At 39.3% G+C, this 23,685-nt stretch overlaps 1 protein-coding gene across 1 annotated transcript; it reads right to left on the bottom strand.

The window, feature by feature from the left end:
* Positions 1-491: 491 nt before the first annotated feature.
* Positions 492-23,528, bottom strand: PDCL2 (phosducin like 2). Its single transcript, XM_070410377.1, has 5 exons — positions 23,498-23,528; positions 22,592-22,682; positions 17,758-17,901; positions 5,472-5,680; positions 492-649 (listed from the first exon to the last, which is right to left on the bottom strand). Exons 1-5 carry the CDS (start codon positions 23,526-23,528, stop codon positions 492-494), a joined length of 633 nt encoding a protein of 210 aa, XP_070266478.1.
* Between the last annotated feature and the right edge of the window lie 157 nt (positions 23,529-23,685).

Below are 23,685 nucleotides of genomic sequence, written 5' to 3'. Positions count from 1 at the left end.
CTTCAGGCCGACACTCTATCCACTGAGCCAAACCGGTTCCGGCGTTTAAATTGCATTTTTATATTGAGTGATTAATTTTTTTAATAAGTGAGAAATTTCAAAGAAAAAGCGTATGGTCACAAATTTAAGTATTTACACTCAAGGCCCCTAAATAATAGACTTTAAAATTTATTACTATACATTAAATGAAATTTCATGGTTCTCTTTCATCATTCTCAGTCAGAGGACTTGTAATATCATCATTTTTGTCCAAAGTGGTTCAGAAAAAGGATAAGCCAGAGAAAAATAATTTAAGGATTCAGTATACATTCTGGTTTTGTTAGAGGCAATTTCTGAAATACCTGAAAGTTTTTGAAATGATGTCTAAGCTATAATTCTAACATGAAACTGACAATAAATCTATAAATTTTCTGATCTCTGATTATAAAGGCAGTGACAAATAAAACATTCAGTACATAAACACTTTAAAGCTATTTATTAACTATTTCCCTCTATTTGGTATTGTCATCATCACTGTTTGAACTATCAGTGTCATCATAAATAGAAGTGTTTCTTATTGAAGATACCATCACATCTATAATGCCTTTTTTGGGGTTTTCTTCCAAATCAGTCTGTATTGCTCCAACTTCTGCTAACTTCCATTCAAGTTCTGCAATAATAACCCATCATTAAATTAGATTAAAATCTTAGAAAAATGAAAAGAAGAATTTCTCATCTATATGAAAAGAGTTGATTCTAATAAAATTAATGTGAAAAGGGTATATTTTTGCTGCAAAATACATATTTTAGTTCAAAATAAACTGACAGTAAAACACCATAAATTCTTATTTTGACACTCACCAAAATAGTCACCTGAAAAACCCATTTTTTGTGACAAAGTACAGAAGGCTTGGTCACATTTAAATCACTGAGAACTAGAGAGAAATACTATTGGAAAGGGTATATTTAGAACTGAATGACAATGAAAGCACTACAATATCAAAATATGCATTGGATAGAGCAAAATTATACTTAAAGGAAGAAATTTTGGTTAAAATTTTTATTTTAAAATGATTGAAAATAAGTTGTTTGAAAGTTCAAATCAAGAAGCTAAAAAAAGAACAATAAGGTAAACCCAAGAAAATCAGAAAGAGGGATATACAGAAAGAAAACACTCAACAAAGTAGGAAAACAAAGTAAGTAGAGGTGACCAACAAAATAAAAAGCTGGTGGCTTGAAAAGACTAATAGACACACCTCACACAAAAATAGTGATAAGAAAAGGGGGAAAAAAACAAATAATACCAAGAATTGACATGGGACATAACCAAAGTAAAGATTTTAAAGCTCTAAGACTACTTATGAAAACACTAATGCCAATACATTTGAAAACTTTAATGAGAAAATTTCAACAAAAATATGAAATACCAAAATATATCCAAGAGAAAAACTGAAAAGAATTGACTTGATAACCCCAAATTCCCCCATTCCTACAAATTGCCCGTTTTGTCAATTTTATTCCTAAGCACTGAGTAGATGAACAGAATATGAGGAAAATTACAAAATGCACTTTTAAGGAAAATTAAAAAATACATTACATTACAATATATAATATGTACATATTATATTTATGAGGAAAATTATAAAAGACCTAAATAAGTGACAAGAGATATCTCATTCATGGATAGAAATATCCACTGTAATTAGGATATCAAGTCTCTAACAATTACTCCAATAAATAATCAACAGGATTTTTCACAGAACTTGACTGATTCTAACATTTATATGAAATTTTGAAAAAGACTTGGCCTACTAGAGACAACTAGATTGTTATAAAGCTATAGTTATAAAGCTAAGACCATGCTATATTGATTCAGAGATAAGCAAATAGTTGAGACGTCAGAAACAAGCTAAAGTATTTTCGAACCATAAAAAATAACATAGGAAACATTTAAATCAGTAGGGAAAATACCTCACACACATTAAGATGGCTACAATAAAAACAAACAAACAAACAAACAGAATATAACAAGTGTTGGTAAGAATGTGGGACACTGGAATTCTTGTACACTGTTGGTGGGAGTATAAAATGGTGCAGTTAGTATGGAAAACAGTATGCTGTTGGTCAAAAATTATAACAGAATTACCATATGACTCAGCAATTCTACTTCCAAGTATATACCCAAAAGAATTGAAAACAGGGACTAGAACTGATTATTTGTACATCATGTTCATAGCAGCCTCATTCTCAATAACCAAAGATAAAGGCAACTCAAGTGTCCATCAACAGATAAATGGGTAAGCAAAATATGGCACAAAAATACAATGGAGTATTATGCAGCCTTAAATAGGAAGGAAATTCTGATACAGGCTACAACATGGATGAACAATGAGGACATTATGCTATGTGAAATCTACACTAATAAAAGAGAAACATGGTAATTGGCGTATGACGGCTACCCTTCCCATTGGCTAATCAGCGTATCCTTATGCAAATTAACTGTCAGCCAAGATGGCGGCCGGCAGCCAGGCAGCTGGAAGCGAACATGAGGCTTGCTTGCTCCCGTGACTGCAGATTCCAACGTTCCCCGCCTCACTTTCCGGCCTCTGAGCTGGCAGTTTGAAACATTCTAACAAATATAGCCGGCTGGGATCTCAGAGCTGAAGTTATACATTGTTTCGATTATAGAACGGCAAACAAACCAGCAGCGGAAGCCTCAGAGCTAGAGTCAGAGCTAAAGCTGGCCCAGAAGAAAAAAGAAAAAGAAAAAAAGGAGTGGTTGGGAGCTTCAATCAAAACATAAGCCTGAAAGCAGTCCTCAGCCCCTCACCCAGACTGGCCAGGCACCCCAGTGGGGACCCCCACCCTGATCCAGGACACCCTTCAGGGCAAACCAGCCGGCCCCCACCCGTGCACCAGGCCTCTATTCTATATAGTAAAAGGGTAATATGCCTCCCAGCACCGGGATCAGCGGAGCCGAGAGGTCTCCTGGCACCAGATCAGCATGACAGGGGTGAATGCCCAAACCCCCTGATCACCCTGCGGCTCTGTGTGTGACAGGGTGTGGCATCCCAACCCCCTGATCGGCCTTGCTCTGTGTGTGACGGGGTAGAGCCATAACCTCCCCATCGGCCCTGCCCTGAGTGTGACAGTGGTGGCGCCCCAACCCCCTGATCCGCCCTGCTCTGTGTGTGACAGGGGGCGGTGCCCTAACTCCCCTATCAGCCCTACTCTGTGCGTGACGGGGGAGCTCCACAACCCCCTGATGGGCCCTGCTCTGTGCATCACAGGGGGTGGTGCTGCAACCTCCCCATTGACCCTGCCTTGAGTGTGACAGGGGGCAGTGCCCCAACCCCCCAATCGGCCCTACCCTGAGCGTGACTGAGGGTGGCATCACAACCTCCCAATCCGCCCTGCTCTGTGCATGACAGGGGGCGGTGCCCCAACTCCCCAATCAGCCCTGCTCTGAGCCTGACCAGGGGCTGCACCTAGGAATTGGGCCTGCCCTCTGCCACCCAGGAGCAGGCATAAGCCAGCAGGTCATTATCTCCTGAGGGGTCCCAGACTGCGAGAGGGCACAGGCCGGGCTGAGGGACCCCCCCTTCCCCCCCGAGTGCACAAATTTTTGTGCACTGGGCCTCTAGTAAGTTAATAACAAAAGAACAAATACTGTATGATGCACTTATACGAGGTACTGAGAGTAGTCAAATTCAAAGTCAGGAAATAGAATGGTAGTGGCCAGGGGCTACAGGGAGAGGGGAGTGGGGAGTTATTGTTTAATTGGTATAGAGTTTCAGTTATGCAAGATCAAAGTATTCTAGAGATGGATAATGGTGGTGGTAGCACAATAATGTGAATGCACACAATGCCACTGAACTCTATACTTGAAAATGGTTAAATAACTTATTTATTTACAAAATAAAGTCCTGGATATATAATGTATATCATGGTAACTGTAGTTAATAATACTGCATTATGTATTTAAAAATGTTTAAGATGGTAAATTTCATATTATGTATATTTTATGACAATTTAAAAATATTTTAAAATATTTTTATTGATTTTAGAGAGGAAGGGAGAGGGAGAAAGAGATAGAAACATCAATGATGAGAGAGAATCATTGATTGGCTGCCTCCTGCATGTCCCCTACTGGGGATCAAGCCTGCAACCCAGGCATGTGCCCTTGACTGGAATCAAACCAGGGACCCTTCAGTCAGCAGGCTGACACTCTATCCACTGAGTCAAACCAGCTAGGGCTAAAAATATTTTTAATATACTAGTAAAAAAGCCTGGACCAAATAACACATTATTCATGATAGTGATTGTCTCTAGGGAGGAAAGAAGGGAATGGTACTAGGAATGGAAATATAGGTAACTTCAACTATATCTGTAAAGTTTATTTCAGCAATTTAACAAAAAAAGCTGAAGCAAACATGAACAAATGTTCACATTTGTTATTTTTGGTAATTACATGAATGAGAGCTATATTATTGTTTTTCCTATTATTTTTTTTTAAATTAAATAAAGGAATGAGGTCCAAGCTGAAAAAAACAGGGTGATAAAACAAAGAGGGCCCTAGAGACTAGGAGAAGGAAAGGAGGTAATTCGGGAACATTTAAGGTATTGGAGGCCTCAGTAAGGCCAAAAACAGTTTTAAGGGAACTAAAGAGTGGATAAACTAGCTGTTAAAAACAACTATTCACAATGGCTTTAACACAACGGTAAGAGAATAAAGATTTGTATAATATGAAATTAATGCAGTTCCAAGTAATGACTTGATGAAGGATATGGCCTCAGAACTAAGTCAGGAAGTAAAAATCATTAAGGAAGGTAGAAATATCAAGTCCTGTGTTATGTACTATGAAAAAGAAAATAATAGGATATATGGTCCTTGTACTTATTAGGGAGACAAAATTCAAAGGGAATTAATTAACCAACAAAATCAGATAGTATGTGGATAAGTGAAAAGTTAGTTGTATAGAGAATATATGCTATAGAAATTCAATAGAGAACAGGAAGACAGATTATGAATTGGTCCAAAATCATATCATGGGATAAATGGAAAACTAGGAGATCCATGAGGGAATAGGATTTGGAAGCAAGAATAAAGTGTAGGTTATTTGGGGCACAGGGAAAGAGTATGAAACGAAGTATAAAGGAACAAATGAGTGTGTCTGGGGTAGTGGCTGAAGTCCAGCCTGGCTGCCCAGAAACTGGAAAGCATTGAGAAATACAGTTAGATAAGTGGGCTGAAATTCTCAGGCAGAAGATTCCGAATTTTTAACTTATTTGAGACAAGGAACCAATAAGGACTTAAGGAATTGGGTGTTATGATAAGAATATTATTATAGGAAATTAATCTAGAGGAATACAAGCAGAGACTGGAAGAAAAGGAAAGCAATCTTATGGAAATAAACTTTCATGATATTTGTTCATTTAGTGAAGTTTCACCTCTTTTTTTTTCAAACAAATTTTAAAAATAATATAATTACCTTCTAGCTTGAGATTTATTCCTCCACATTCTATAATTCCAATGAATTTGCCTTCTATCTGACCGTTTTTATAAACAAAAATTGTTGGTAAACAATTATCATGGTAGTGTTGAATACAGCTATTCACGATGGCTTTAGTAAATTTAGTTTCTGGAAACTTTCTTGCTAGAAGACTAAGATGCTGATTAACCAACAAACACATTGGTATGCTAAAAAGAGAAACAGTACATAGATGATCTTTAAAAAACAAACTACTCATCTCAGTCTAATAAAATAAGAGAAACATCTCCATAACAAAAATATATCTTTAGATATTCTTTTAATAAGCCCATATCAGTATTGTCCTCTATTGTTACCTTCAGTCCTCTGGTTTTCATTACAAACACCAAACAGCCTGGGAATAAAGCTAGCTACCATGGGAATTTGATGCCTAACTAAGGCTAACCACATCTGACTTAGCATCAGTCTAATCAAGGCAGTTCCTACTTTATATTGCACTAGAGGCCCAGTGCACAGATTCGTGCATCGGTGGGGTCCCTCAGCCTGGCCTGTGCCCTCTTACAATCTGGGACCCTTCAGGGGATGTTGGACTGCTGGTTTCAGCTTGATCCCTGCAGGGATGTAGTAGTGCATGAAGTGGCAGGTGGCTGGGGAGGAGCCTGAGCCGGGGCCAGGCGCCGTGCAGCTGGCCCCACGGCGCCTGCCACAGCCGCTTGGTAGTGCTGTCATGGAGGTGGGAAAGGGTTGCATCACTGCAGCTGTGCTCGCCAGCTGTGAGCCTGGCATCTGGTGCCCATCAGTCAGCTGAGCAGCGCTCCCGCTGTGGGAGCACACTGACCACCAGGAGGCAGCTCCTGCGTTGAGTGTCTGCCCCCTGGTGGCCAGTGCATGTCATAGCTACCGGTCAACCTGCCGTTTGGTCGTTTGGTTGCTTAGGCTTTTATATATATAGAAAAGAGAGAGAAAAAAATGACACTTCTAGGGAACCCATGGCAGTTCAGAATTAAAACAAAGGAATTCCAACTCTTATCACCATCAAAGGTTTATTTTCACATGAGATTATCAAATCCAAAACTCCTTATCTCCAACTTCCTTGTTTTTCTTGACTCTAACAAACATCACCCACACTTTTCCTTCTCATCCCAACTCCATACCACATTCTGTTCTCCTTAACCCAGAACTATTCATTAGAAATTTAAAATTGATTGAAGTGTAACCAAATCCTGTGATTTTTCCTGCTTTATCACTTATCTTCCATTACCTCCATTTATCCCTTTTCTCCCAGTCTTTCATTCACTCACAGCTTTATTAAAATGTTTCAAAGCTAGTCCTCTATTCATCCTATACTTCTTGCATTTCCTACGGGACTTTTCTCTGTTATTCTGCTTCTCTCCTTTCCTGTTTTCTCAATCTTTCCTTCTCCACTTTATATAAACACATTCAAGTCAGTAAATTTTTAAAAATTCCCTTACAACCCTCTGTCCCCTTCTAATAACTACTCTCTCTCCTTCTGTTCACAGCACAGATGAAAAAGAATATAAAAATCTATATGTTCTGTTCACTTCCATTCTTGAAAGGCCCTCTTATTTGGCTCCTGGGAAAATACTTTCTATTGGTTTCCTTTTTACTTCTTTGACTACCTTCTCCTATCTATGCCTCAAACATACATGTTCCTTGGGATTGTGTTCTGAACCCTCCTATCAGTTCAGACACACTCTCTGGGCAATCTTATCCATTTTGATATATACAGTTAATGAACTTCATTTCTCCTCCTCTCTTAACAACTAAAACAAAAATCTAATCTTTCTCCTTTATGTTCTTTTAATAAACCTAAATTTGCTAAAAGTGTAGATTTCCTTTTTGTCTTTGTACTCATTTCCCCATCATTCATATGGATTATATTTGAAATAGTGTATGAAAAGGAAAAGATTAGTGTAAACTATGTTGATCAGGGAAAGCTCCTTGAACAGATAAAATTAGTTTTTTCTCTTGGACTCTGTATGTCTTTTCAAAAAATATTTTTTAAAATAATATTCAATGTTTAATTAGCCTCTTTCATGATATCATAGAAGCATCCTATTTCCCTTTAGTATTTTCAACTCCTAAAACCTGTCACACCCATAGTCTAAGCTCACTTACTGAGTGACTCATGCCAGGGCATGCTGCATGCTCCAGGCAGATGAAGACCCTTCTAGACTTTTGTGTGCTCTTTCTGTTTGTGGGACAAGAAAAATCATTTTAGTTGTTGTGAAAATCAAATGCATGCTTCACGAAAACTTGATAAAAGCTACTAAGAAAAAAATGATGGTTAGATGTGGGCCAGACAAATGTAAATGATCAGAGAAAAATACAGATTTCTGCACTCAAATTGCTTTGCATGTATTTGAGTTTTTGTTCCATTTAAACAAACCCTGATAATGGAAATCAATGAAAATGCACTAAGTTCTAAGTGAAATAAGCCAGTCAGAGAAAGATCACATGATCTCACTCATTTATGGAATATAATGAACAACATAAACTGATGAACAAAAACAGATCCAGAAACAGAGAAGCATTGATCAGACCGTCAAACCTCAGAGGGAAGGTAGGTGAGGGTGGGGGTAAGGGGGAGAGAGCAACCAAAGGACTTGTATGCATGCATATAAGCATAACCAGTGGACACGGACAACAGGGGGGTGAGGGCATGAGTGGGGGGTTGGGGGACAAGGGGGGGATAAGGACACATATGTAATACCTTAATAAAGAAATTTAAAAAAAATAATAAATAAATAAAAATTATTTTTAAGTGTAAAAAATGCATTAAGTTCTAATCAACGTCTGGGAGAGAAATTTTATATATTATTCTCAATATATTTTTACTAAACTTGTTTCACAAATTTCAACAAAGTGGGTGCAGAAGAAAATGTATGTCAACATTATAAAGGCAATATATGACAAGCCCACAGCTAACATCCTACTCAATGGTGAAAAGCTGAAAGCCTCTCCTGTAAGATCAGGAATAAGAAAAGGATGCCCACTCTCACCACTTTTAATCAACAGAGTATGAGAAGTCCTGCTGGGAGCCGGTCCATCCTTGCTGTTTCAAGGGACCTGGCATATATGGCATGCTGTTCTTGGTATGTTTGCTCACCTTCTTGGCGCTGTGTGTTTTAACCAGGGTCACCTCTCCGAGAAAGGTTGTTTCCCCAGGTGGGGATCTTTCCCTGAGGTTAGGGAGGGGATACAACCCCTTAATTAAGTGCCAGGCGGGTAGTTAAGCTACATAATCTTTACTCCCTGGAATGGAGATAAGAAACGCCCTAACCTTTGTAATAGAAATTGAGAGGATTAAAATCGGCTGGTATAAATACGGATGTATCAAGACAATAAACATCAGATCCACATCAGCTCCTCATCAGATCCTCATCAGATCCTCATCAGATCGTCATCAGAACCTCATCAGATCCTAACCAGAACCTAGCCAGAGAACATGGCAAAAGATCCTGGACAGAACCTGGCTACAGAACTTCACTGGAGAACCTAGACAGAACATGGCAAAAGAACCTAGATAGAACCTGGCTAAAGAACCGGGTGACTGAGGAACCAAGATGGCGGCGTAGGGAGCGGACCTGTGTGTGCTGCTCTCTCACAGCATCATTGAAACTATCAACTATGAAGTAAACAACCGCCACTCAGAACCATGGGGAAGTTGGCCCAGTGGGAGATCTACAACTGGAGGAAAAGAAAGAAGTGCAGTGAGACTGAGTGGGAGCTACGGAGGCACCAAAACCAGAGGTACGCAGTCACACGCCACGCGGGCTGCAAATGGATTCTCGGTTTTTTACGAACCCTCGAATCCTCTGGGCTTGCTCGGGACGGGTCTCTGAGGCCCCAGATCCCACAGGGAGAGGCGGCCACGGCCTTGCAGTGGTCGGAGAGCGAGGGAAGCTCTGACACGCGGCTGCTCGCCGGAACTGAGGGACAAGAAGTCCTGGTGTCCCAGGGAGGCGAGGGGCGCGGAGACGCCGCCATCGCTATTTCCTCCATGCTGGCGACTCCCTGTGACCCCGCCCTACCCTCAGGGCTGTGCCAGAGGCACAAGAGGGAATGACTGTGCTTTTACAAACTCTCAAATCCACTGAGCTGGTTCAGGCGGGTCTCTGAGGCCCCAGGCCCCAAGGCGAGAGACGGCGCGGCCTTCCAGCGGTCAGAAAGCGAGAGAGGCTCTGGCGCTCGGCTGCTCGCCGGCACTGGGGGACACGAAGTCCTGGTGTCCTGGATAGGCAAGGGGCCGCTGAGTCTCCGCCCCGGCGACTCCCTGTGACCCTGCCCTATGCAATTTACAATCCCATCTGGGCTGTGCCAGACTCACAAGTAGAAACGCCTTCGCTTCTGCAAACTTTCAAATCCACTGAGCTGGTTCAGGCGGGATCATGAGGCACCAGACCCTACGGGGAGAGGCAGCACGGCCTTGCAGCCATCAGAAAGCGAGGGAGACTCTGTTGCACAGCTGCTCGCCGGCACTGGGGGACACAAAGCCCTGGCAGAGATTCAAGGGGCCGCGGAGACTCAGCCAGTGCTATTTGCTCCGCCATGGCGGCTCCCTGAGTCTCAGCCCTAATCAATTTACATCCCCATCCAAGCTGTGCCAGGTGCACAAAAAGACCCACCTGCGCTATTGCAGCCTATCCCAACAAATTGCAGACTTCAGCTGCTCGCAGCCATGGGAGACACACTCAAGAAGCAGACCCAGGAGAACCAGGATGGCGGCATAAGGAAGAGACCTGTGCGTGCTACCTCACACAACAACATCGAAACTACCAAATATCAGACAAACACCTATCATACAGAACCATGGGAAAGTTGGCCCAGTGGAAGCTCTACAACTGGAAGGAGAGAAAGAACATTGAGACTGAGTAGGATGTGACACCAAGTACAGAGCCCAACCCAACAAACTGCAGATTTCAACTCCTCGCATAGAAAGAAGCGCATTGAGACTGAGTAGGATGTGCAGAGGCACCAAGTACAGAGCCCATCCCAGCAGGCTGCAGATTTCAGCTCCTTGCATCTGGGAGGGACGCAATCGGGGGGCAGAGTCGGGTCCGGGGCCGGCCAAGGCTGGGCCTGACTCGGCCGGCACTGTGGAACTGCTGTACCAGCAAGCGCACAAACATGCCCACTGGTCCCAGTCTCTTGTGGAGCGCTGGGGGACAGCAGACAGGCAGTCTGTGCACTTGGTGGAGGGCAGGAGTGCTGGATGTTCAACCACCAGGAACGCCTGGAGATTTTGTCTGGTGGGGAGCCGCCGGCAGGGGACAGAGGGCCAAACTTCCTGTTTCCCCGGTAAGGCTGGGATGGCCCCGGTGAGGTCGGGATGGCCCCGGTGAGGTTGTAACGACCTCAGTGTGGTAGGGACAACCCCGGTGAGGTTGAAACAGCCCCCGTGAGGTAGGGACGACCCTGGTCAGGTCGAAACGGCCCCGGTGTGGTAGGGACAACCCCAGTCAGGTTGAAACAGCCCCGGTGTGGTAGGGACAACCTCGGTGAGGTTGAAACGGCCCCCGTGAGGTAGGGACGACCCTGGTGAGGTTGAAACGGCCCCCGTGAGGTAGGGACGACCCTGGTCAGGTCGAAACGGCCCCGGTGTGGTAGGGACAACCCCGGTCAGGTTGAAACAGCCCTGGTGTGGTAGGGACAACCCCGGTGAGGTTGAAACGGCCCCCGTGAGGTAGGGACGACCCCGGTCAGGTCGAAACGGCCCCAGTGTGGTAGGGACAACCCCGGTCAGGTTGAAACGGCCCCGGTGTGGTAGGGACAACCCCGGTGCGGTTGAAACGGCCCTGGTGAAGTCGGGACGGCCCCGGTGAGGTAGGAACGACCCCGGTGAGGTTGAAACAGCCCCCGTGAGGTAGGAACGACCCCGGTCTGGTAGGGACAACCCCGGTCAGGTTGAAACGGCCCCGGTGTGGTAGGGACGACCCCGGTGAGGTTGAAACGGCCCCCGTGAGGTAGGGACGGCCCCGGTGAGGTTGAAACGGCCCTGGTGAGGCTCAGACGGCCCTGGTGAGGTTGAGACTACTCCAGTGAGGTTGGGACAAATAAAGGGGACCAGTATGGACTGATGAACAGGGGTAGATACAGAAGCAGAGCAACATTGAACAGAATGTTAAACTACAGTGGGAAGCCTGGGGAGGGTTGGGGGGGGGGATTAAGAGACCAACTGAAGGACTTATATGCATGCGTATAAGATTAACCAATGGACACAAGACACGGGGCGGGGGGGGCGGGGGGTAGGGGCCGGGGGAATGTCAATGGGGGGAAAAAAGGAGACATATGTAATACTCTTTGTAATACTTTAAGAAATAAAAATTATTAAAATATTAAAAAAAAAAAAAAAAAAAAAAAAAAAAAAAAAAAAAAGAACCGGGTGACTGAACCTGGCTGGAGAATTTGGAAACCCTGGCTGGAGAACCAGAACCTGGCTACAGAACTTGGTTGGAGATCCTGGAGGGAGAACCTCGCTATGCTGATGAATTGAAACCAGTTTCCATGTCATTCCTTCTTCGCCGACTCCGTCCACACCTTTGGGGACCCCTGGACCCGCTGGGGTTGGACCCCAGCAAAGTCCCAACCAGAGCAACTAGGCAAGAAAAAGAAATGGAAGGCAACCAAAATGGAAAGAAAGAAATAGAAGTATCACTACTTGCAGGTGATATTATATGTAGAAAACCCAAAAGACTCCATCAAAAAACTATTAGAACTAAAAAAGAAATTCAGTAAAGTTGAAGGATACAAAATCAATATATAAAAATCTGCTGCATTTCTGTACACTAACAAACTATCAGAAAGATAAAGAAAACAATCCCTTATACAATTGCATGAAAAAATAACTAGAAATAATCTTAACCAATGAGAAGAAAGATATATGTATTGAAAACTACATTAATGAAGGAAATTGAAGAAAAGAGCAAATAAATGGAAAGATATTCCATGCTAATGGATTGGGAAAATCAATTTTGTTAACATGTCCATACTACCCAAAGCAATATACAGATTCAGTGCAATCCCTATCAAAATTCCAATGACATTTTTCAAAAAAATAGAACAAATAATCCTAAAATTTGTATAGAACCACAAAAAATACCTGAATAGCCAAAGCAATCTTGAGAAAGAACAAAGCAAGAGGCATCACACTCCCTGATTTAAAACTATACCACAGAGCTATAGTAATTAAAATAATGTGGTATTGGCATAAAAGCAGATACAGTGGAACAGAATAAAGAGCCCAGAATTAAACCCATACATATATGGTCTATTATTTTATGACAAAACAACCAGCCAACAAAATACAATGGGGAAAGGACAATCTGTTCAATAAATAGTGCTGGGAAAACTGGACAGCCACATTCAAAAGAATGACATTTGACCACTATCTTACACCTTAGACAAAAATCAACTCAAAATGGATTAAAGACTTGAACATAGGACCTAAAACCATAGAACTCCTCGAGGAAAACAGGCAGTAAGCTCTTTGACATAGGTCCTAGCAATTATTTTTTTAACCTGAAACCAGAAGCAAAAACAACAAAAACACAAATAAATAAATGGGACTACATACTACTAAAAAGCAAAGCAAAAGAACCATCAACAAAATGAAAAGTCAATCAACTGAATAGGAGAAAATATTTTCAACTCATATATCTGATAAGGGGCTAATATCCAAAATATATAAAGAACTCATACAATTCAATAGCAAAAATACAACAACAAGCAATTAAAAAATGGGTCAAAGATCTAAATAGGTATTTTCCCAAAGAAGACATACAGATGGCCAACAAGCATATGAAAAGATGTTCCACATCATTAGTTATCAGGGAAATGCAAATAAAAACCACAATGAGTAATCACTTCACCTGTTAGAATGACTGTTATAAAAAAGACAAGAAATAACAAGTGTTGGCAAGGATGTGGAGAAAAGGAAACCATGTTGGTGGGAATGTAATCTGATACAGTCACTATGGAAAACAGTATGGAGGTTCTTCATAAATTAGAAATAGAACTACCATATGATTCAGCAATTCTACTTCTGGGTTTTTAATTTGAGAAAATGAAAACACTAGATTAAAAAAGTACCCCTATGTTCATTGCAGTATTATTTACAATAGCCAAGATATGGAAACAACCTAAGTGTCCATCAGTTCATGAACAAATAAAGAAACTGCAATGTAATACTGTTCAGCCATAAAAAAAGAATGAAATATTTCCATTTGCAACAACATGAACAAACCTTGAGGGCTTTATGCTATATGAAAGAAAGACAAGTACCTTAAGATCTCTCTTAAATGTGGAATCTAAAAACAAAACAAAACAACAAAAAGCAGCTCACAGATACAAAAAACAGATTGGTGGTTGCCAGAGGTGGAGGATGGAGGTTGAGAGAAATGGGTGGAGGTCATAAGGTTAAAAAATACTTCAAAGCAGAGAATTACACACAAAAAAATCTTTATCTTCATCTGACATATACAAACATACATTCATTTACTAATCTTTATACTGGCCCATGGGCTGCTCATCAGAGTCCCCCTTAGCTTTAATCATCTAAACTATACCATAAGGCATTGTCTTCTTTATTTTCTTAGTCTTGCACCCAGGCCAAAAATCGCCCTTTCTTCTACAATATCTAATGTTGATTAGATTGATTGTAGCTCCTTATCTCATACCTAGCCTCTCCTCTCTTTCTCCACTGCCTTACTCCTTTTCTTTCTTATCTGAGCTATGTCAGATTGCCCTAAATGGTCTGTTTCCAGGCTTGGTTCTCCAAATTCATCCTTGACCCTGCTGACAAAGGGAGCTCAGTATGAAAATCTCATCATGTAACAACTGCCCTTCCCTCAAGCTTAAAATCCTTCAACAGCTCTCACTGCCTTCATGATAAAGTCAGGGCTCCTCAGTGTAGCTTTCAAGGTTCTCCATGTTCTGGCTTCTGCCTGTCTCTCCAGCATTATTCTCTGCCCACTATCATATTACTTAAAGCACTCCAAAGCAAGATGATGTCTCTTATTTATGTATCTTTGTTCAAGCTGTACACTCCACCTAAAATATCCAATTCAGCCTGTCTACTTCCTCCACCTCTGTAAACTTGGGGGATCTTTTCTTGTTTTTTGAGGACAGCACCAGGGTAGAACTTAACTACTCCCTCTTCAGTGCCCTCACTCTATAGAACTCAACCAAAGCACACAAAAGACTTTATTACTACATTTAATTGTCTCTTCTCTAGTGTACTGAAATTTCTTTAATGGCAGAGATAGATGCCTTATATATACCTCTGCATCTCTAACACCTACAAAATCTTCAGAAATACTCTTAAGGTAATTGATGTTATATATCAATTTATGGAGCAAGAGGCTAAATATGGCCCAGGGTTAGTTAGATCCCTCTAAGGTACTCTATGTAGGCTGAGTCTTCACTTGGATAAGGAATGGGCCCAGTTCTAGAAATTTAGTGGCAAAAAAGTATTAAAATGATAAAACTTAGGAACCAGAAACATTCGGTGTACCACTTCAGTATATAACATTTATGACACACAAATCTTAGTCAAGTTAAATGACTATATGTTTCATTTACACTTCAGAATTCTTTTGGTAATTTTAACCTGCTACAAATGTAGACACTGCTTTATTTTAATGAGTGGCCTACTAAAAGTAACATTAGAAATGCATGTACTGCCTAACTTAAATATTAATTTTTCAAACAAAACTGCCATAAATTGACTTTATAAGTTTCGGTTTTCCTCAAATAGGTGAACTTAATTCACTAATATCAAGTTTAGGTTACTTTTATCATTCTATCAGAATGAGAGCTGAGTCAGTGGTATAATAAACACAATGAAGTGAGTGGTGTGAATGGCAGAAGGCAGGCGGGCACTGGTGGTGGCAGTGAAGAGTATGGAATTAAGAGAGTATGGCATAACAGACTGTGGTGCAAGGAGACAGTAGCTCCTTGAAGACAGTTATGACAGCAAGTGGTAGGGGAACAAATTTGGATTTGGGGCTTGGGAGCCAGAATTAAACTCTGTGAGAATTATAAAATATTAAGGAGACCTCTAACGTCAGAAGACAAGTTAAGAGCATAGTTATGGTATGCAAGATTCAACATATGAAGTTAGGTATAAGAATAATACAGAAGTTCCTCCTCCTACCTCGCCAAAGTCAGAATTTGGGCGCAGATGTAAGATTTCATAAAATCAGAAGCAAAGCTAATTTTAAGCTGAGCCACTAGGATCACTGGCCCAGGGTTAGTTAGATCCCTCTAAGGTACTCTATGTAGGCTGAGTCTTCACTTGGATAAGGAATGGGCCCAGTTCTAGAAATTTAGTGGCAAAAAAGTATTAAAATGATAAAACTTAGGAACCAGGTTAAAAAACAAACTCTTACCCTCCTAGAGGTACAAAAGGCAGCTAGAAATACAAACTTAATAGTTATGCTTCATTTTATAATATTAAATTATAACTATTATAAAGAATATTATGCACTAGCTGGTTTGGCTCAGTGGATAGAGCATCGGCCTGCAGACTAAAAGGTCCCAGGTTCGATTCCAGTAAAGGGCATGTACCTTGGTTGCAGGCACATCCCCAGTAGGAGGTATGCAGGAGGCAGCTGATCGATGTTTCTCTCTCATTGATGTTTCTAACTCTCTATCCCTCTCCCTTCCTCTCTGTAAAAAAACAATAAAATATATTTTTAAAAAAGAAAACTAATATTTTACATAACTTTATTATATTGCCCAAAAGAACTTCTGAGCTCACAGATACTTAAAGTATTATAAAAACGGATCCTTAGACTTTAAGTCCATCAAAGCACATGACAGTTTGAAACCTGACACTAAAACTCATTCAACCTCTTCTATAAGTTTTTGAAAATTATTGGTCAAAACCAGTAATTTATCTAGAAATAACCATTAAAATAATTTTATACCAGGGTATGGTAATTCAGAACCAACATCTATTCTGCTTATCATAATGGGTTTCAGGAGAAACATTCGGTGTACCACTTCAGTATATAACATTTATGACACACAAATCTTAGTATTGTAAATGTTGCTATTTCATATACTTATTTGTGAAGGGCCCACATCAGCAAATCTCCAAATTGGGTTAGCCAGATAAGTGGAATAGGATAAATGGGAAATTATTATTTTTAAACTATTAAAAAATTATTTACCAAGCATTTTAGTTACAGTAAAATTAATGTCTTCTTTTATGGGGTATGATTCCTATCAAAATTTGTCGGAAGAACTGGTGAGCTGGTAAACAGCAGGGCTCTAACTTGCTCTGTATAGAATTTCTCTGAGGACCTGAAGAAAGAAGATATTTTTTATTCAGAGAATGAAATAAGGACAACAAGGGCTACTGCCCCGGCCTCCGTTCCTGGATCAGGTTAGAGCCCAAGCAGAGAGAGGGCTTGGGACCTAACACTAGAGGTGCTGTTTCTATGAGAGATTTGTGAAACTGGGAGGTTGTAGCTCCTTTTTGGCACAGAGTTGGGGAAAGTTCACTCTTCGCAATTATCATTATACCAGGCTGATGAGACAGGGGGACATATGGATTATACTTAGTACAACTAGGTCACTAAAACTAACTGGGGGAACAGGGACATGCAAGGAAATTGTTCTGTTAAAAGAGACTAGAGATATGATATATTCAAATGCACTGCCTGAGCATTGATTGGATTCAATTAAAAAATATATGTATTTATAAAAGACATTTTGAAGTCAGTTGGGAGAATTTGAGTAAGGGCTGGATATTAGACACTATTAAAAATGATTGTTAATTTTGTTAGGTGAGAAAATGATATTATGGTGATATAGAAAAATGCCCTTATGTTTTGAAAATGCATGCTAAAGTACTTAAAAGTGTCATGGTGTGTGTAATGTACTTTTAAATCATTCTGTAAATACACGCAAATGATACAAATATGGCAAAATGTTAACTGTTGAATCTACCTGGCCAATATTTAGGGGGCTCATTTTATCCTTATATCTATTTTTCTATATGTTTGAAATTTTCCATATGTTTTATTTAAATTAACTGCTAAAGAATGCTTATTTTTCTAAAAAGTATGACAAGTTTTTAAAATTAAACAAGAAAATATATTAACATACCTAATTTAATCCCTACAGCCAATGACTCTATACATATATTCTTATTTTCTTTTGTGAGTAGTCTTTGTTATATGCTTTATAAACCCTTAAAACCAGTGATATGTTCTTAAAACATTAGTATATTAATATTTTACAAAAAGGTAATTACCTTGACCTGTATAGATGAATTATAACCCATACATCTTTGTCTGCATTTGTGACTTCATTCACATATTGATTTCCAGAAATTTCTATTAACTCCCCAAATTTTTGTTTTTTCTTAAGAGCTTTCCATTCCTGTAACCGCTTTTCTCTAATTAAAAAAATAAAATTACATAATAAAATGGTTATATTCTTAAGGTCATTCCCATCTACAGTAATAATTTAGGGTAATGAATGTAATGCTAGTACATATCAAACACTTAAAAAACTACAGAATAACGATTAATGGTGTTAAAATGCCAATTTATCTGTTTATCTGGAAATCTGTGTTATCATTAGTGTTGCAAATAAGAAGTTAGCGACTGACTTCTAAATTTATTTTTATTTAAGACTAGGTCTTAATCATAGCTATAGAGAGTTTATTTAGACACTGAACCAACAAATTCTCCCACACAGGTTAAATACTTGTATATAATAATCATAACAATGGCTAACATTTATGGAGTGTTTATTATGTTGCCAGGCACTATTTTAAGTGCATTACATTAACTTGTCCTTGCAAAAAACTGTGTAAAGTTAATATTATTTTTATCCCTATTTATGTGCTCTCAAGTATCATGCTAAACTGACCTTCAGTCTAAAGCCTTTGTGAATATGTATAATTACTTGTTATAAAATTTATTACAGGTAGAGAAGTGATAAAGAAGAATGATGAGTTTGAACTCTACAGTGAGACTAGACTAGGTTTAAATACCAGTTCCTAGTTACCAGCAGCATGAATTTGGGCAAGTTATTTGATTTCTCTAAGCTTTTGCAATGAGAATAATACCAATACCTACTTGCATGGGGTTGTTGGGAATTGAATGAGATAATACAGGTAAATTTCTTAGGATGGTGCCTAGCACACAGTGAGCATTCCATGTTACCTAGTTATTCATCCACAGGGAGCCTTAAAGCTTTCTTAATCAATTCTCAAAATTTACATACTCTGATTCAGTTGTTGAATGCTCAGATTCATGAAGCAGATCTAAATGTTTTCTGATGTGCAAATGTATTCAAAGTTACCGATTCTATATCCCTAAGTTATCTTGGGAATACTTTCTTCCCTTCTTTCTGTGTATTAACTATATTTTCTGTATTCTTGCCTTTGCTGATCCTGGACAGACTATCCCTCCCAGGTCTAACTAATTCTGAAAGATAGCAACCTCCTGCTGGAGAGCAAATTCCTCAAATGCAAACCGACCAGTCCAGAGCCCAATCCCTCAATCACCTCTTTTATTAAACTGAGCCACTAACCCTCTGCCCTAATTATCCCTGGGCCAGATACCAGACACCTAGAGACAGCCACTGGAGCCCACAGCCTGCCAAAATTATTCAAACTAGCCAATCCTAAATCTGCTTACCCTGCTTAGCTGGTCTTTCCCATGGAAACCACAAAGAAGGCTGGTGTCCATGTCATCCCTTCACTCCTGCCTCTCAACCAACTCCAGTGCTTCCCTGTGTGGCCTTGTATTGTGGTGCATGGCCCCTGTTCTTGAGAACTCTGAGTAAAAAACTCTTTTCAATGTCAATTATCTCCTGATCTGTTGGCTTTACTCTACACGAAGAGATACAAAATTCTGGGTATATTTTAAAACACTCTGTCCTTATTTTACTAATTAGAAACATGTTAGGTGAAACCACTCTACATAACAAGTAATCCAAGCAAAATGAAGCCTAGAGGAGAATGCCAAGAATAATGACCCACATCTAGGGAGGGCCCCTCTCACAATTTTCAAACTGAAGTCCTTCCATTTTCCCTCTACTGACCCAGATATTCAGAATTTAGTTCCTCCAAAGATCTTCTGGGAGCTGATTTTTTGGCACTGAGTATTTAATATCAAATTCCTCAATTTGATCTCACTGGCTTAATATCTTTCAAAATTTTCAAAAAGTTTGTGTTCCCTACTTAATGGTACAACTACCAACTATATCTCTTTCTCCTCCCCTCTTCCACCTCTCTTCCTCATTGTTCTTTGCTGTGTCAATGGAATTAGGCAGGGAGAGACAGAAAGACCTGGGTTAGTTTTGCCATCAGGAAGTGATTTAGTGCTCAGTAGCCTGCATTTTACACCCAACAATCATATCAGGTGGGACTCAGTTGAAGAAAGTCCTAGCTATTTTAAGCAGCAAGAAGCTTAATCTGTGAAATTAAGTGATTTACAAAATCAGTGGAAAGGAGGAGGCTCTAAACTGGGCTATCAAAATGACTCCCTGAGCAACATTGCAGAATTGGTCTGCCAAGGGAACAGGTTTCTCTGCTACAATCCACAAACTTGGGAAATTGGAACTACTGTTCCAATTGTGCCCTAGAACCTAATTCCTCTGGGGATCGGAAAACTGCTGTAACAACTGCTCTCTCTAGGAACCTATCTCCTTAGCAGTTACTGAGAGAAAATGACAAAAGACACATCTGACAAAGGACTGTTGTCCTTAATATATGAAAACTCTAAAAATGCAACAATAAGAAAACAATCTGACTTAAAACTAGGCCAAAGGCCTCATAGACACTTCACCAAAGAAGATTCAGAGATGACAAGTAAGCCTATGGAAGGGTGCTCCACATCTATGTCTTCAGGAAAATGCAAATAAATCAAGAAACCACTACACACCAAAGAGGATGGCCAAAATCTGGAACACTGACACCACCGAATGCCAGAGAGGATGTGAAGCAGCAGGAGCTCTCATTCACTGGTGGTACTAATGCAAAATGGTACAGCTTTTGGAAGACAGCTTGAATGGGCCGCACTTTCCCATTTCTTTGTGATTCTTTTGTTGAAACGGAACATTTGATTCATATAATGTGATAGCTCTGGAAATCAGATTCTCCTCCTTTCCCATGGTTTATTTTATTATTATTGTAAGGTGTCTCTAGCCAGGGATCAGCCTGAGATGAAACCATAACATCTTCTGTGAGCCTTCATCTTTTCCAAGGCATTTAAATTCCCCCATATATATGGTTGTTTTTTAATGTCCATAAAAAATAGAGGTGGCTCCCTTAAATGCTCTGGAATCCCCCTGAGCCAATGGGGTTGACACAGTGATACCCAAACTCTGTGCCTGTACCTCTGCATTCAGAAGCAGCACTCCACAATCAGAGCACAAAGTCCTTATTGCCCAGCCTGCTCCAGCAAGCTTTACCAGAAATAAAGGTTGCTGTCCAAACAGGAGCCTGCCATGGAACTAGAGGGTGAGAGATGGATAGCTATCACCAACTAAGGACTGAAGTCAGCCACTCCTAACTGCAATTTACCAGCCAAGTTTTATCCTGGAAACTGCAAGTGTCCAGATAGACTCCAGAGTTCCAACGCTGTCACTCCAGACATTTTCAGCCAATGCAGTTGTTGTCTAGGTAAACAGATGGCTTTCTGGAGTTTTCTATTCTGCCATCTTTCCTGACATCAACTTGGTCAGTTTTTTTAAAGTTCCTCAAATTTTGGTTTCTGGTGTATTCTTATTGGATTGAGGTGATTAATTATTAAAAAGGACACCACAGAGATGGTGTGTCATCTTCAGCACATCATATCAAGTTACTTAATGTCAACATGTATTATTGGTGATTTTAACCTTGATCATTTCCCTAAGATGGAACCTGCCAAAACTCTACATTGTAAACTTACTGTTTCCTTATAGTTACTAAATATTTGGAGGGGGAGATACTTTCAGATTATGCAAATACCATGCTTCTACTTAAAATTTCATCCACTCTTTTTCGCATCTATCAGCAGATCTTGCCCATCAAGAATTATTGCTATGGTGATATAATGGTGATTTTTCTATTTTCCTCATTCCATATACACTTATTAATTGGAATTCTTTAGTGAGGGAGAAGTGTTATTTCTTTTGAATTTGTTCATGTATTCAGTTAATTACTTATATTATTATGGACTCATGGATATTTATTTTATTATTTATTTTATAATCTAATATTTTATCTTTTTGTTGTTCAAGTTGTTGCAACTCTGGTCCTAGAGAGATATTTTAGTTTGGCTTCTATGCCTTAAACTTTTTTTTTTTTTTTTTTTTTTTTAGCACGTCTTTACTTGCTGGAACCATAAGATGCTCAAGATGTGTACTGTACTTTCACAACTCACAATGTGGAATAAAGCAGTTTTCCAAGGAACACTAGTTCAATTTTTATGAGTGCCAGGTATGTTCCTTGTGACTTGACATTGCTGCTTCTAACACAATTTACTGTTTTTTTTGTTTTTGCTTTTGTTTTTGTTTTTTTGTTTTTTAATGTTAAGACAATCTTGCATTCCTAGGACTATTTGTCCAAAGTTTATTATTTTTTTTAAAAAATTGCTAGACTTAATTTGCAAATATTTTGTTTAAATTTTTGTGCCTGCATTCATAAGTGATATCTTCCTCTGGCATAACATTTTTATAATCTCTTTGTCCGTTTTTAGTATCAAGATAAGTTGGGTAAGGTATGCACCTACTCTAATTTCTGAGAGAATTCATGACTGGCAATTAATTATTAAATTATAGAAACCATTGACAGACATCATGAAAGAAGGAACATCATAGCCCTCTATTTATTGGCTGCTTATTGATATTTTCCACTTTACTCATATATCACTTGATGAAGTCCTATGGTACATTATTGGATAGTTTTTAATTCAAGCAAAGGCAAAAAAAATTCAGGAAAAATTCTACTTTATATGTTAGTTTTAAAATCTTAAAAATTAGTTTTGTTATTTTTTTAATCTATTCTGTAGACAAAATAGGGCTTTATCTTAGTTTCATTTTTACAATTCCTCATTCCAAAACTCATAAATTACCCCAATGAATCACTGTACCTATATGTTTCAATAGCTCTCATATCTTCATCATCAAATTCATCTTCAGCCTCCTTCAACTGTGCAAGAGTCATCTTTTCATACGGTTTAACTAAAACAACATAAATTGTAGGCAGTTGAATTGTTTAAATATTAATTTTACTTTATAGTCACATGTCTAGAAAAAATATATATTAGATAAGTGAAGATCAAGACTATCTTTAATGTTGCAGTGTTTGCAATATATAAAGCTATTTTGTGGTTGACTGCTTTAGTTTTGTTTAAATATTATTACTCCCTCAGAGTTCACAGAACTACCAGGCTACATTTAAAAGTAGATGTAAAGCCCTAACTGGTTTGGCTCAGTCGATAGAGCGTTGGCCTGCAGACTCAAGGGTCCCAGGTTCAATTCTGGTCAAGGGCATGTATCTTGGTTGTGGGCACATCCTCAGTAGGGGGTGTGCAGGAGGCAGCTGATTGATATTTCTGTCTCATCGATGCTTCTAACTCTCTGTCCCTCTCCCTTCTTCTCTGTAAAAAAATCAATAAAATATATTTTAAAAAATAAAAGTAGATGTAAAAATAAATTAGACCTCAGAAATTTAGATTTTCCCATGTTCCAGGAAATCTTGACAAATAATATATACTATATAGAATAATCAAAATATAAGATAATCATGTGGTAAAAAATTATGATCTAGAGAAAAAAAAGCTCACTAGGTTAGATACCAGGACATTTCAGCTCTGTTATTAACTGGCATGTGAATTTTTAACACATGAATTAAGAATTTTAGGTATCAGCAAAAGTATGGTGGGACATACTAAATGATTTCTAATGTCCTCTCTCCCTTGAAATTCACGAAATACACTATCAGTAACATAACTGTATTACCCCCTTCATCCAGCCCACCAAATGCACAACTATACCCATGGCTTCTTTCTGTAAACGTAAAACCATTTCTTCAATTTCATCTTTTGGCTCTTCTTTTGGAGGAAGAATGCCAAAATCCCTTAAAATTTCATTCCATTCTGTATCTTCATTTGGATCCTATATAAAAATAGAAAATCTATTAACATAGTTGTGTATTTTATTATGTGTAAAATTAATATGTAGC

Source organism: Myotis yumanensis, unplaced genomic scaffold, assembly GCF_028538775.1.
Source record: "Myotis yumanensis isolate MYYU_CA2020_CCGP unplaced genomic scaffold, mMyoYum1.0.hap1 SCAF_1, whole genome shotgun sequence".
NCBI lineage: Eukaryota > Metazoa > Chordata > Mammalia > Chiroptera > Vespertilionidae > Myotis > Myotis yumanensis.
The sequence above is the reverse complement of the archived record's forward strand: the minus strand, read 5'-3'. Positions and strand labels throughout refer to the sequence as shown.

What these genes read in the sequence shown, in the direction of transcription:
- PDCL2 (XM_070410377.1), bottom strand. Translation starts at nt 23,528, where the DNA reads ATGGTTTTACGTTTACAGAAAGAAGCCATGG. An exon ending in TTTACAGAAAGAAGCCATGG is followed by an intron (nt 22,683 to 23,497) that starts GTATAGTTGTGC and finishes ATGTTGTTTTAG; the next exon opens with TTAAACCGTATGAAAAGATG. An exon ending in AATAAATCTCAAGCTAGAAG is followed by an intron (nt 650 to 5,471) that starts GTAATTATATTA and finishes TTATTATTGCAG; the next exon opens with AACTTGAATGGAAGTTAGCA.